The sequence below is a fragment of the Patagioenas fasciata genome, chromosome 5, assembly GCF_037038585.1.
Source record: "Patagioenas fasciata isolate bPatFas1 chromosome 5, bPatFas1.hap1, whole genome shotgun sequence".
Lineage (NCBI taxonomy): Eukaryota > Metazoa > Chordata > Aves > Columbiformes > Columbidae > Patagioenas > Patagioenas fasciata.
In genome coordinates, this window is record NC_092524.1 from 68,500,270 (window position 1) to 68,513,870 (window position 13,601).

The following is a 13,601-nucleotide window of genomic DNA, read 5'->3' on the forward strand; positions in this document are numbered from 1 at the left end:
TCACATCGTTTCCTCGGGATAACAGCCACTCAGCTATTACAGAATCACAGAGTGGTTGGGGTTGAAGGGACCTCTGGATATCCCCCAGTCCAATCCCCCTGCTAACGCAGGGTCACAGAGCAGATCACACAGGAATGCCAACTTACCCCTCAGAACTACAGAGGGACAAGAGCCAAGAGCCTGCAACCTGTTTTAATTCCCACCCCGTGGCCAAAGAGAGCAGAGAAGGCTCCTGGGATGCTCCTCCTCTGTGCTATGACTGAGTGGGAGGGGGGAAGGGCAGTTTTCATCCTGCTATATGAGCTGAGCATAGACAGCAAGCCATGGTCTTCCTCATGGAAACCATATTCTGGGCTTTGAGCATCCTTCTTCTCAAGTGTGAGTTGTTCTGGTTGCACTTTACGCTCCTGTTCTATCATAAATGGACTAGAACAGATTAATTAAAGGTCTGATCCCAACGAGAACACAAAATATAGTGCTGTTACATAGCATAACGGCAAGATTATAAGCACATTACTGACCTTTTCAACTCAGTAAAAAACCCTCTCTAACAATCAATTATCCATTTATTCAAGATATCACTCATCTGTTAGCCTTCTGCAAGCTATTTATGAATGAGATTTTCTGCAGCACGACCTTTATTCTGTCTTCAGACACCACGGGTCAAGCTAAGAAGAGCAGTGACCTCAATCCACAGAAACCAGGTTGTTCAAAGGGATATTGCCACGATAAAACCTACCTGAATTTCTTGATTGGAGACTGCTTTTCCTGCGCAGTTGCAAGGTGCCCAGAATAATAAATGGGAAAAACCATAATGTTCCAGTTTGTTGAGAACCAAGTCATGAAAAAAGGACAGTCAAAGGTCTCATACGTGATTTTGACAAACTGCGTGGTCCCGACCCAGGAGGATGAGACGGACAAAATGATCAGAAATCTCCAGATAAGCTTGAGGAACATGGATGTGCAAGACTGGCATCGCGTCTGTCCTTCCGCTTCTTGGCTGCTGCTCTCTGTGTGCGTTTGCGTTCCTTCTTCTCCTGGAAAAAAAGGCAAATAGAATAAGAGAAAAGCTGCACGCCTGATAAACGCATTCAAAACAATCCTTGCCTCCCCCCGTAACTCCTCTACGCCCCACAAACACTGTAATCCTACATAGAAATACTTCAGGAATACTTTGGTAAGGCCACCTCTGTCATTTCAAGGGGATAGGAACAAAATACAAACACAATATCGAGGATTGAGGTAACAGCGTTATCAGCTGTTCTTCTGTCAACCAAACCTTTAGCACAGAGTTATATCCCTTGGAACCAACCACATTATAAAGTCAATTGCTGTGCAAGTGTGCAACATAAAAGCTATCTGAGCCTGTACATCGGAATCCAGGAAGACGTTCTTATTATTCAAGATTTTAACTCGATAATCGTGCCTTTTTAAAAAAAATATCTGCAAGCTGTGAGGGGAAAAAGAAAGAGTTTGGTGGTTTTATGTACCCGAGTGGAGAAAGGCTTTTTTGCAGTCGAGTGTATTTCTAGTTTTGAATTTAAAAAGAGGGAAACTACACAAAACTGAAGCTTGGCGTGCTGTCCTGATTTCGTTAAAAACCAAGTTTCTCTTTTAGTGAATTTGCCTGTCAGCTAAAGCCTTCATATCAGCTGCATTTTCCTGGAGAGCCAGATCCATGTTTTGGTGAACACAGCAATGGAATGTGAAGTTATTGATAAGCATGGATGGACACCTCGCCAGAGGGGCAACGAGAAACAGGTGACCAAAAACTGACCAACTGTGTATAACATCCCATTCAAGTGATACTTCATATAAAAGTGGGAGATCACGAGGATCTCGTCCCTTTTCCTTATGGCGATATTAGGAGAGGACCTTGCGAGTTGTCCCTGTGAACTGAGGCCAGTGACAGACTGAATCCAGCTCCGGTTGGCTGAGAGTCCAGTCCAGGACTTTGGTTGCCGGCTCTGCAGTTGCTGGGACTTCCAAGATTGGTTTTGCATATTTTGTATTATTTTCTCTATTTTTATTGGTAGCATTAGTAAAACATTTTTAATGTTCCCAGCTCTCTTCTCTCTGCCCTTCTTTCCCTCCCGATCGCCTGTGCTGAGTGGGAAGGGGGGAGAGGGAGGGGCAAAAAGTGGGGAAGTGAGAGGAGAATGTTAACAATACATCTGCCAGGGTTTTATTGTCACCCCGCAATCTAAACCCTCAACACGTGCCTAGAAAGAAACCTCCGCACATAAATAAGGAGGAACTGGGAAGCTGGCGTTCCCCATTTCAGCACAGTACTCCTCAGATCCAACCTGCAGCCCGCTGCAGGTTTCCCCACAGAAGCGCAGCCAATTCAATGGCGCTGCCTGGCGATTGCTCTCCGGACACATCTTCCCCAGGGGCAACCCACGAACCCCATTTCTGATTTCACAGATCCTGGCTGAAAACAAGGGAGCAAACGGCGCTGGACGCTGCGGAGCGGTAACGTGGTGACACGAGCTCAAGTGGCACCACCGAACTCCAACCATTCACCCCATTTCACACCAGTTTAATACCAGAAACAGGAATTCCCTCTAAAAACCATGACCTGCGGCTATTCTTCACTATTACTACCAATTACATCAACACATGATGTGAGATCTATAAGAAACAATATACTATAATTTTTGATGGAAAAGGAGCTATAGACCCACTGCAGTGAGAGCATATGCTGTCCTATATTCAACTTAAAATGTGAAAAAGTTACCCCTTCAGACCCAGGTTTACTTCCCTTTTATATTACTGTTTCTGCTACAGCCATTAAGAAATGTCAAACTGAAGTTTCGAGTTACTGCTTTAGACCAAAATTAAATCTAAAACCCGATACATCATAGCAAGGAGCGCATTTGCAATCATGGATTTTCCCAACCAGGACATGGAGCTTTCTGTAATTGCATGGTGTATTTTTTTCCTAAATATAATTAGTATTTAGTGGTTCCACTGTTTAGTAGTAAATCAAGAATTTAAATAAAATTGCAGGTTTATTAAAAACACGCAGAGGATAATCAGATACAGGTCTGAAAAGGCAAGTGTTTCAGCATTACCTTTGGCTGCTGAGAGAAAATAGATGTTTTTATGGTACTAATAATGACTGACATCTTCTATTAAAAGGTAAATTACAGATTATTCACAAGTTAGAATGGCTTGAAAAGTACATATTATGTAACATACGCTTGCGGGTTTTCCTGCTAAGCACAAGTACCATGCAATTAGTCCTTCTTCAGCTAACAATTAAAATAATTGTTCAGTGATACAAGAGCAAAGCACCTTTATCCCCACTTTCTATTCCTCAGTTACCAAATAACTATGTAATTGCTGTTACTATACATGACATTAACGTTAGCATTTGAGTTGGATTTTACAGTCCCAGGTTTGAATGGTAAGGAAAGGCACAGACATATAATCTTGTTCCAAGTCCTACCTTAGATTTAAAGACCTAAGGAAGTTTTAGCCTGATTAAATGTACAGTGGGGAGCTTTCCTAAGCACTTAATGGGTACGATTAATCCCACGTAATGTAGTTAGCAAATAATTGTGTATTCAGACTAAACATACTGGCTAGGGCCCCTTTATATTTAATGATAATGGACAGGCATGGTGAGAAGGTACCTGATTCCATCCTCATATATAATATATCTAAGTCCACTGGAGGTGCTTATGTCTACCTAGGTGAGATATTCACATTTAATTTAAGTGAAACTGAGATGGATCCCTGGACAAAGTGACACAGTAGCTTGTTGCTTTCACCTAAATGGTGGCCAAAGAATCAAAAGGTCAAGATAAGAAATAATTGCAAAAATAATCGCAGGGCTTGAACTCAAAGGCACATGGCAAGCCGGCACACAATTAATACTAAATAGGTTTGAGGATTTCCGAGTCACGAAGTTGGGCTGGACAGAGCTAGAAAATAGCACTTGTGTCTGATAGCAAATGATTTGCTAATGAAGGGAAAACAAATTGATCAGCCCAAGTGGTTGGCAGACAGTATTTTACAGATAGCGAGGTGGCAGAAACCAGTTCAGTCTGAACAAAAAAACCCAACAGATTTACCCTGGCAAGAGCACAGAAACAATCTGAGAACTCGACAAGGATGAAAGGACAGGGAAAGGATGGAGATGACACTGCAGGTGACACACGGAGATGACACCGGTCAACAGCAAACTGTGTTGAAAGGCAGAAATACCCCTGCACAGTCCTATTGTCTGTAATATAATTCTTGCTTGTGACATCTCTGTTACAAGACAATGACAGAGAAGCCTTTTGCTTTCGTTTTTCAGAAGAGAGAGATGAGGAAAACCAAAACCTAACACTTTTCTTCTAGCAACTACATCCTAGAAAATAACATTCTTAATATTTGTTCACTTACCTGTCAGGTCAGTCCTACTTAGACCTCACTGATGAGGAAGTGAAAATCAGGATTAAAAGGGAAATTAAAAAAATGCAAACTAAATGTTTAGAAGAGTATGATGTCATGGCACTACTCTTTTCTCAAGGGGACTAAAGTCTTGTCTTAGAGAAGACTGATTCTGATTTGGATGCATCCTAGAGCCAGCATGCACAGAGTTATTTCAGCCTCATATCTGCAAAAATGAGAATAAATTGGTTTTCTGGTATCTTAGGTATGATCTTTACCGCAAAACGCTGTATCATCCACTCTTTGCAGCAATAACCACCTCCAACGTTTTTCTGAGGCCTTCTCTGAGGACTCCTAGAGTACGAGATCCCTCCATCCCCCAACACAAGAAGAAAGTGGCGGACTCTTCCTGCCATCGGTGGTGAAGTGACAAGAGGAAGGTTCATCTCCCACAGCTCCAGTGTGCAAGGGAGATCCAACCTGTTCTTCCTACCCGTTCTGCTCACCATATCTACACCGACAGTCTTCCCAAGAACTTGGACAGCTAAATAATTCCAGTCATCTAACGGTTCTCTCCTCAACAGTACAATTCTGCAGACTCAAAGGCCTGTGGTTGCACATTATAACTGTTCCCATCCCATCCCTGCTGGTGATGGATGGACACCATGGTGAGGAAGTCCGCGTTCGCCATATCTACAGGTTCCTTTGAACTAAACCGCTGCAGTAAAGTGGGTGACACATGCCCGATGATGGAAGCCCTGATGTGCAGCGGATCGACGATCTGAACTGCGATGGTCTTCCCAAGACACACTTCCACCTGTTGTTCCTTCTCTTCCTCTTCATCAGACCGTCCACGGTATGAGCTGAGATTGTCATTGTCTTTGAGAAGGAACATGGCTGGCTCTTAAAGGTCCTGGTCTCTGGCCAGGCCGAAGCTGAGGAAAAACAACCACTTTGTAAAAAGTAATTTGCGTGCTAACGCTAATCATCCTTTCAAGATCTTCTGTGCATACTGGCCTTATAATTCCTCAGCGATCTACCGCATCATGTGTTCCTATGGAGGCCTTTTCCTCCCATCCTCGCTTCCTTCCCGCCTAACCCCAGTTTGCACCCCGGTACGGGAAGGACTTTCCACCAACGTCAACACGCTCGGGACTCTGCCCCATCTTTTCAAAAGACAGAGGAGAAGGAGCCTTTCGCAGGCATGCTGTGGGGCCGGGGATGCGGCTGGTTGTGCCTACCTGATCTGCTCTGCCTCTCGACTCTGCTGTGCCGACAGATTCCCGAAGGACTTCGATTCTGCAGCTCAAGAATGGGAGCAGCAGAATCTTCAGCAACAGATAGAGGGGAGAGCTGCCTAGTCATGCCTCTGTGTCTGCTGGGGCAGTTGCCTCCTGGCTTGCATTGGATGACAGATGATCGTGAGGCACCTGAGAAGAAAGAGTTTGCATCAGTTTTGGCTGTAAAGTCCTTGGAGGAAAGCGGGGCTTTCAATACCCTGTCAGTGAAATGCGTGCAAACAATTCAGCGGGAAGAAAAGGAAACATACTGAAAAAAATCAAGGTTTCAGGTCTGGTGAGAATAAAGTAAATAAGTAAATAAATACTTAACTCTCTCCCCCCTTATAGAAAAAAAAATAGGTGCTGCATGAAAACCAGTCTTTCCCCTGAAGAAACAAGAGCCCTACGCTGCAGTATATTCTCGGCCCTATGTCTCTTTCCATAGGGTCTGAACAGGCAAAGGAATTTGTACTCACGTGGGCCCCTTCCTGAGCACTGACACTGAATCAGGCCAGGGGAGAGGTCACCGTTCTCCCTTAGGGTGGAAAGGAGGGCTGAGGAACCACAGCCTCCCAGAGGAGAGCATCCTCCTTCCATCCTCCAGCATGATCCGTCAGGCTCTCGCGTGGAATGAAGCCACGGTCACTGACAGGTCTTTTGGCTGAACATTTCTGCTAAACCATTGAAGATGCCAGTTTTAAGCCTTTGTATTCACCAAATCAGAATCTCCACATCTTCCGAGAAGCTGCTTTTTCTTCTTCTGGTAGGTGCAGACAACACCAAGACGCTGTACGGAGGCACAAGGCAGCAGAGAAGACCAGGTCCCAGAAATACCAGTGGTACCAGGCAAAAGGTTTGCCGGTAAGAAGGACACCACATTCTACAACTAAGAGCTTGAAGGACTGGATGAAGAACCAGTGAACAACAGAAAAGAGTGCAGCGGTGGAATCTGGCAGAGTGAACCTGCACATAATTTACTGAAGGTGGCTGTTTAAGAGGTGGACACACGAGCAGCACAAGAAAATCCTCTTCTCAGTCAGAAAGGCAAGATGACAGGCCATCTTGGTAGTGTATAAACATGTGTTCATGGGCAGTTCAGAGCATCCACCGCTTGTTTGCAGCTGCTGCTTCAACTGGTGACCATCTTACCTAAACTCACGGTACATACATACACCCAGAGTAGCCACTGAGCTTCCCATGAGTTGGAAGGACTTAGTTTGACAATCACACCTACTTCCTATTGAAAAGAATACAAAAATAGACACAAAACCTACATGCAAAGGGTCAAATGTGCAACAAATACAGCAAACTTCTCAGAGGGCAACATTCCTTGCTGCAACTCGAGCTGTTTCAGGACACTTTCTGCAAATAACTCCACGCCAAACAGCAACATAGAAGTATACTCAAAAGCAAGGGCTGTGTTCAAGATTGAAGAGATTCCATAAATCAAGTCAACACTCTTTTGCCAGAGGAAGCTATAGGGTTCAGATGACCTTCCATGAAGTTAAAGCCACGTTTGGTGCACCAGGTCTAACTATAATAAAAAAATCACAAATGAAGAGATGTATAGAATGTGGTATTATACAGAAAAACCCTCTCTCTGGTTATTTAGAGGTTCCAAGGGTAGTTTTTACCCACCAAGAAGACAAGTGACTGAAAGAACAGCTAAACCCCCAGCGATGATCCTTCTCAAAGATGCTCTTCCCTTTCTCCTCTGTCCAGTATAAGGGAACCTTGACACAAGGGGACACCCAAGTCTAGGTTGCACCTTGCCACGCAGTCCTACAAATCCTAACAATGCCGTATACAACCCACAGTATGCGACTGTACACCCAGAAAAGTCAACTTTGAAAAATGAAGACCTATATGAACTTCAAACACTGTATTGTCTCCCCTCATTTTTTCAATGAGCTTTACTCTCTACAGAGCTTTTTAGAGCCTACTGGGTATTTTTAAATCCTTAAAAAGCCATTCAACTTCATAAATATACTTTTTAATGGAGAAAATAATAATCTAAGAGCCACACAACTCCCCCAATGACTTTGTTAAACTCATTTCATAACTCTGCTTGACTTTGTTCTACTCATTTCATAACCCACTTGTCAAACAAGGAAAACATTACCTGCTTCATAAGACTATAAACATCTTGCAAGTCACTCTGAGGCTGAAAAGCACATTAGAAACGGCAGCCTTTGGCCATTCACACACATAAATAAAGACATTATGCCTTTATTTGATAGCCAGAAGCTAGTTCCAGCCTCCATGAGGTTAAGACGAGTATTTGGGGGTTAAACATTCAAACAGGCACTTACAATTTCTCAGGTCTGTAACTTAAAGAAGTTTTATGTTCAGAACGCCCTTTCTGACTGCTTGTCCTCTGAGAATCAGCCACCAAGGCGCCTTGACCCAAATCACTACTCACTTGGATATGCATCATTTAAAGAGATTTCACTAAGTTGAAAGACACGCTACATCTCCATTCAGATATAATTTAGGACAAGATCAAGATTCACATTGCACTCAGCGGGCGTATAGCAGATGATCCGCAACCAAAATTTCAAGGAAACCTATTTCTCCTCACATGCAAAAACAGCTCTTGAGTTATTTATATCTGCTACAACAAAGCAGCATCAATCTTTCCCTGTACACTGAGAAACTCAGCAGTTGGGACCAGAACAGCAATTCAAGAGATTGCATTTAATCGAAAGTCACAGCTTGATTCAATGAAATCTTCACTCTGCTTGAAAGCAATCAGATACTACAGTGATTTATCAATATTTCATTGCTACAGCTAGAAAGCCTGGGCCATCTAATGCTACAGAAACTGAACATATTTTAAGGATATACTTTCTCAGGGAGGGTGAATAGATATATGTTGGCCTAACTTAACCAAACCCGGTCCCAGCAGTAAGGACAACAAATCACCATTTGCACAGAAGAGCAATGAAACCTTGCACATGCGCACAGTTGCCGCATGTGAGATGAAGGGAAGGCAGAACTCATGTAACTTTGGTTGTCTAACGCAGCAATTATCAGTGATCAAGCAAGGATCACAGAATCACAGAATCACAGAATGTCAGGGGTTGAAGGGCCCTGGAAAGCTCATCCAGTGCAATCCCCCCATGGAGCAGGAACACCCAGCTGAGGTTCCACAGGAAGGTGTCCAGGCGGGTTTGAATGGCTGCACAGAAGGAGACTCCACAACCTCCCTGGGCAGCCTGGGCCAGGCTCTGACACCCTCACCAGGAACAAGTTTCTTCTCAAATTCAAGTGGAACCTCCTGTGTTCCAGTTTGAACCCATTGCCCCTTGTCCTATCATTGGTTGTCACCGAGAAGAGCCTGGCTCCATCCTCCTGACGCTCCCCCTTTCCATATTGATCTCCATGAATGAGTCCCCCCTCAGTCTCCTCTTCTCCAGCTCCAGAGCCCCAGCTCCCTCAGCCTTTCCTCACACGGGAGATGCTCCACTCCCTTCAGCATCTTGGTGGCTGCGCTGGACTCTCTCCAGCAGTTCCCTGTCCTTCTGGAACTGAGGGGCCACAACTGGACACAAGATTCCAGGGGTGGTCTCCCCAGGGCAGAGCAGAGGGGCAGGAGAACCTCTCTGACCTACTGACCACCCCCTTCTAACCCACCCCAGGTACCATTGGCCTTCCTGGCCACAAGGGCCCAGTGCTGGCTCATGGTCACCCTGCTGTCCCCTGGACCTCCAGTTCCCTTTCCCCCATGCTGCTCTCTAATAGGTCATTCCCCAATTTATAATGGAAGGATCCACTGAGGCCCAAAAAACCAAAAAGCAGCATCTCCCTTCGAACTTTATACCTTGACAAATCATCATAGAATCAGAGAACGGTCCAAGTCAGAAGAGACCCACAAGGATCATTGAATCCAAATCATGTCTCTTCATAAGACAACCCCAAAATTCACACCCTGTGAGTTCCACACATCACACAAATCCCCCACGTGGAGACCTCATGGGTTTAGGCAGTGACACCATGTCCTCTCCAGAGAGGACAACAGCAGGGTGCTGCTACAGCTTGCCATGTGAAAATGGAAAAGCAGCTATGCAAGAAGAAGGTACCATAATACATCTCCAGAGCAAAGGAGGAGCTGGACTGACTCATTTTAGATGTCACCCTTAGGATGAGAAAAATAGTGCCCTGGAACTATCTGCATCTTCCTGATCTGCATCTTTACCTGATCTTCCTTCAACCTGACTACTTGATGTAAGAGGTTGGAACAGATACTGGTAACTCTGGACAGAACGTTCACCCAGTTCCTAGTAGAATGACCCAGTCAACTCCATGAACACGATCCATGGTTTTAGCACAGATTAATCCCAGGCTGAGAATGAATCCGCAGCTTGGGCATCATTTGATATTTTAAGGGAATGTTACTGGAAGAGATTGGGAAAAAAACCTAACAAATAGGAAAAAACCAAACCTGCCAGACCTCGTTGCTAAAAACGTTCCTTGATTGGTTGGAGCTTATAATCGAGTGTCAAAGCAACACTCAGTCCCACGGTATTGACAAAGGAAGGAGCTGGAAAGGACCACACGCGATTGAATCGAGCACGTCTTAATGAGCCAAATCCATCTGGATGACTTTTCATCATTGGATAAAAACGAATCCCTGCTCTTTCCCATTTTTAAAGGTTATTTTTAGTTTATCATTCTGTTTCAACAAAGCCCTTCCCTTGCCTTGAAAATGTGGACACTTTACAGTATAGGAGGTAAAGCCTTTTCTCTGCACATGAAGACCAAAGGGAAACCGGCAAGGAGAACCCGCAGCTTTCCACATGCTTCCATAATAACAAAGTCTGTCCTTGTCTTGAATTAATTATGATACACTTATCCCAGCGTACTTCAATTTAGCAAGCTAATTATGCTTGTGACTACCCTAGACCACATGATTAATATCACCAAATTCCACGTTCTTGAATACGGGAGGAGAGGAGCCACTGGGAGCTGCTGCCATGTCCACTCAAACCAGCAACCAGCAGCCTGTGCCTTGTCCTGAGCCCTTTCCACCCACCGGCTGTAACCTCTGAGCAGCTCCTGATCCTCTGAAAGATGTGACACCTTATTTCATGTGTTTTAGTTCATACGCAGACTTCACACACAGTGACAAAACACGACCTCTCCTCAGCTGCACAAATCACTCCTGTTCTGCAGGGGGCTTGGAGAGAGGGGATTATGCTTTGAGGTTCAAACTCAACTATATTCAGATTGTTTACATCTATATGACGTGTTTAGCATGTGACAGCAGTGCCTGGAATACAAAATACCCCTCGCGCAATTTCATTTGGGACAACTTTTGTGGTTTCAAAGTTATTACTAAAAATCAATTAAATGGACTAATTGGACCCCCCCTTATAGAAAAAAACAATCAGAACCTCCACATCTTCCGAGAAGTTGTTTCCTCTTCTTCTGGTAGGTGCAGACAACACCAAGACGCTGTATGGAGGCACAAGGCAGCAGAGAAGGCCCAGGTCCCAGAGTAAAATAATCAATGCAACATGAAAACGCAGCTCTGGAAAGAATTTTTATGTCCAGAACTGATTTTTTCTTTTATTATTTAACCAACTGCCTTGCTGGAAATTTAGAGCCTCTCAAACAGGGAAACCAACTCCCTTCCAAAAGCCATCCCTGCATTCATGAGCCTGGATTACCAACATGAAGCGCTGGCTTATTTAGAGACAGCAACACCCGGCTTGCTGGTATGTGCCAAAATACATCTTCTCTTTTTGATGACACAACTAAATCAATGATTAAATAGGTGATGTAAGTGAGCTGGACAGTTTCTTCATACCATGTTCACAAAGCCCTAGAGAGTGGTGGTCACCGGTGGCTACCATTGTGGTTTGGAGAGAGACCAGCTTTTCCAAAAAGTCAGTCAATCTATCTTACTCGTTCAGTATTAAAATACGCTTACTCTACCGTGTCCTCAAAATCTCAGCTCCTAATATGTCATTGTTTTTGCATTGTCAACGTGATGCCCTCACACCACTGCCGCGGAAACAATCGCCGGGATTTGACAGATGGATGGAGGTAGAAGCCAGCCTGGTGTTATGCGGTATGTACGTCAATCGAATGCTCCTGCTAAATTGGGCCCCGGTGAAAGAACTGACAACATTTCCTTCACCCCGCGACGCTACCTGCGAGGAGCAAGCATCCGCGGCGATGATGGACCCGCTCACACATCACGAGCCTATTGTTTCCTACAGCCTGCGCACAGGCTCACGTGGATAACAATCAGTTCACCATCGTGAGGGCTGGAGACTTAATTCTGGCCTTAGTGTCACGCAGTGAGGAGAAGATGACGTGAATTTTGCGGCCAGGGAAATATCAGATGCATACGACCCCACGGGAAAGGGGACTGAGTTGCACTGCTACTGGTAGAGGTGAAGAGAGCTTATTCTGCCCGTTTTACAATAAAACCTCATTAGCTTGGATTAGTCACGGCTTTAAATGGATTGTTTGCTACTCTTGGCACACAACTGAGGGCAGGGCTATCCAACACCATCAATCCATCGGTGAGTTAGGTCCATAGCTTATTTTATTTCAGACAAAGTGACTTTAAAATAATATCTTGCCTTTCCTTATGCTGGTGTAAAACCACTGCAACTCAGTACCATCAGCAAAGCTGTTCTGGGCATACACTGAAGTGCCTGGAGGTAACAGCTGAACTCGGAAGTTAAAATTCAAGGGCAAGCTCTCCCCAGTTTTTAATGAGTTCAGAACCAGCAGTTTGACTCAGGACATGAAGCCGTAATTACATTTACTAAACCCAAGCAAAAATCAGGGAGCTTGATTTGCAGACCGCGTGCTCCACAGGTTTGAGGAATAAGCATCTCTCATTCAGTGAAGAAAAACCATTTTGCCACGTCTCAGATATTTGGAGACGATGTTCTCCTTTTAAACACATTCTTCCGAAACACTGCTGTGGTCTGTGTATTAGAATTATGCACATATGTCTGCTCAGAGTAAAGCCCTGCTCATTTACTACTTGCTTGGTTTGGAAGTTTTTGTGTTTGCAGGGGATAAGAAGGTTACAACCTATCTTGGGGAAAACAAGATTTTCAGATTTTAACGAAAAACAAATGACTCAGTGATGGTGTACAGCATTTCTCTTGTACTCTGATTAACTATTGTCAAGAAGAGAAAGCAAAAAAGCAGATATTTTTGTTGTAGTTTAACAGTGACATCCATCAGCAATTTCTGCCAATTATCCCTTCGGTGTCTGTACACAGCCATTCACTTCAGATCGGCAGACAGCAACTTCACTCGCAATTAGAAACCTCAACAACTTCCACGTGTCCTCCTATCCTTGTTATAAAGCGAACAAAGAGGCACCAGAGGGAGTAAACAACCTAAATTTCACATCCTATAACTAAATGAGCCGCTGATCAAGGGATGTGTCACTCTATACCCCCGCACCTACTTACCCTTCCAGATGAGCAGTTCCAGCCTGATTGAAGGAAAGCTCTGAGCACAGTGACCATTAAGAGACAGAGAGACCTGTGGGGATGGCCAAGTTATACCTGGCTCTACCTTAGAGTTGGGATGACACAGGTAACCTCCTGATGTCACCCTCCAGCCCTGCATCTCCTTGGCTTTCTGATGGTCACGGTGTTGGGACCAGTCCCAAGGTGCTAATTTCTCCTGATGTAACATCCAGACTGATGAACAAGGCGGCCATGGACCTTGATACCACTTACAGCTAAGATCTAGAGAAGAAGCACAACAATCTAAAGCAATATATAAACAGCAAGAAAACCTGATAATACCCAGATAGACCAACGATGCATCATTAGGTCAAAGAGAAAAGATGAGCCCAACTCTGCCAACTGCAAAACCACAACTCAGTTTTGAGCAAAACAAATAAAAAGAGCTAAGGAGAAGTTGGGTGCATCTGCATCTATAACACTATGA

General features: G+C 44.4%; 1 protein-coding gene across 5 annotated transcripts in view; it reads right to left on the minus strand.

Moving 5' to 3' along the window:
- The window catches only part of SLC35F4 (solute carrier family 35 member F4), a 139,959-nt gene that overhangs the window by 19,061 nt on the left and 107,297 nt on the right, over nt 1–13,601 (minus strand). For 2 of the 5 annotated variants that reach the window (XM_065839413.2, XM_071809816.1), the window contains 2 exons: nt 5,628–5,816; nt 740–1,037 (listed from right to left, as the gene is read on the minus strand). In XM_065839413.2, coding sequence (XP_065695485.1) covers nt 740–1,037; nt 5,628–5,816 — 487 coding nt within the window. Of the gene's footprint in view, nt 1–739; nt 1,038–5,627; nt 5,817–6,142; nt 6,302–13,601 lie in introns of those variants that run through there. The other 3 variants (XM_071809819.1, XM_065839415.2, XM_071809818.1) reach the window with 3 other exon arrangements.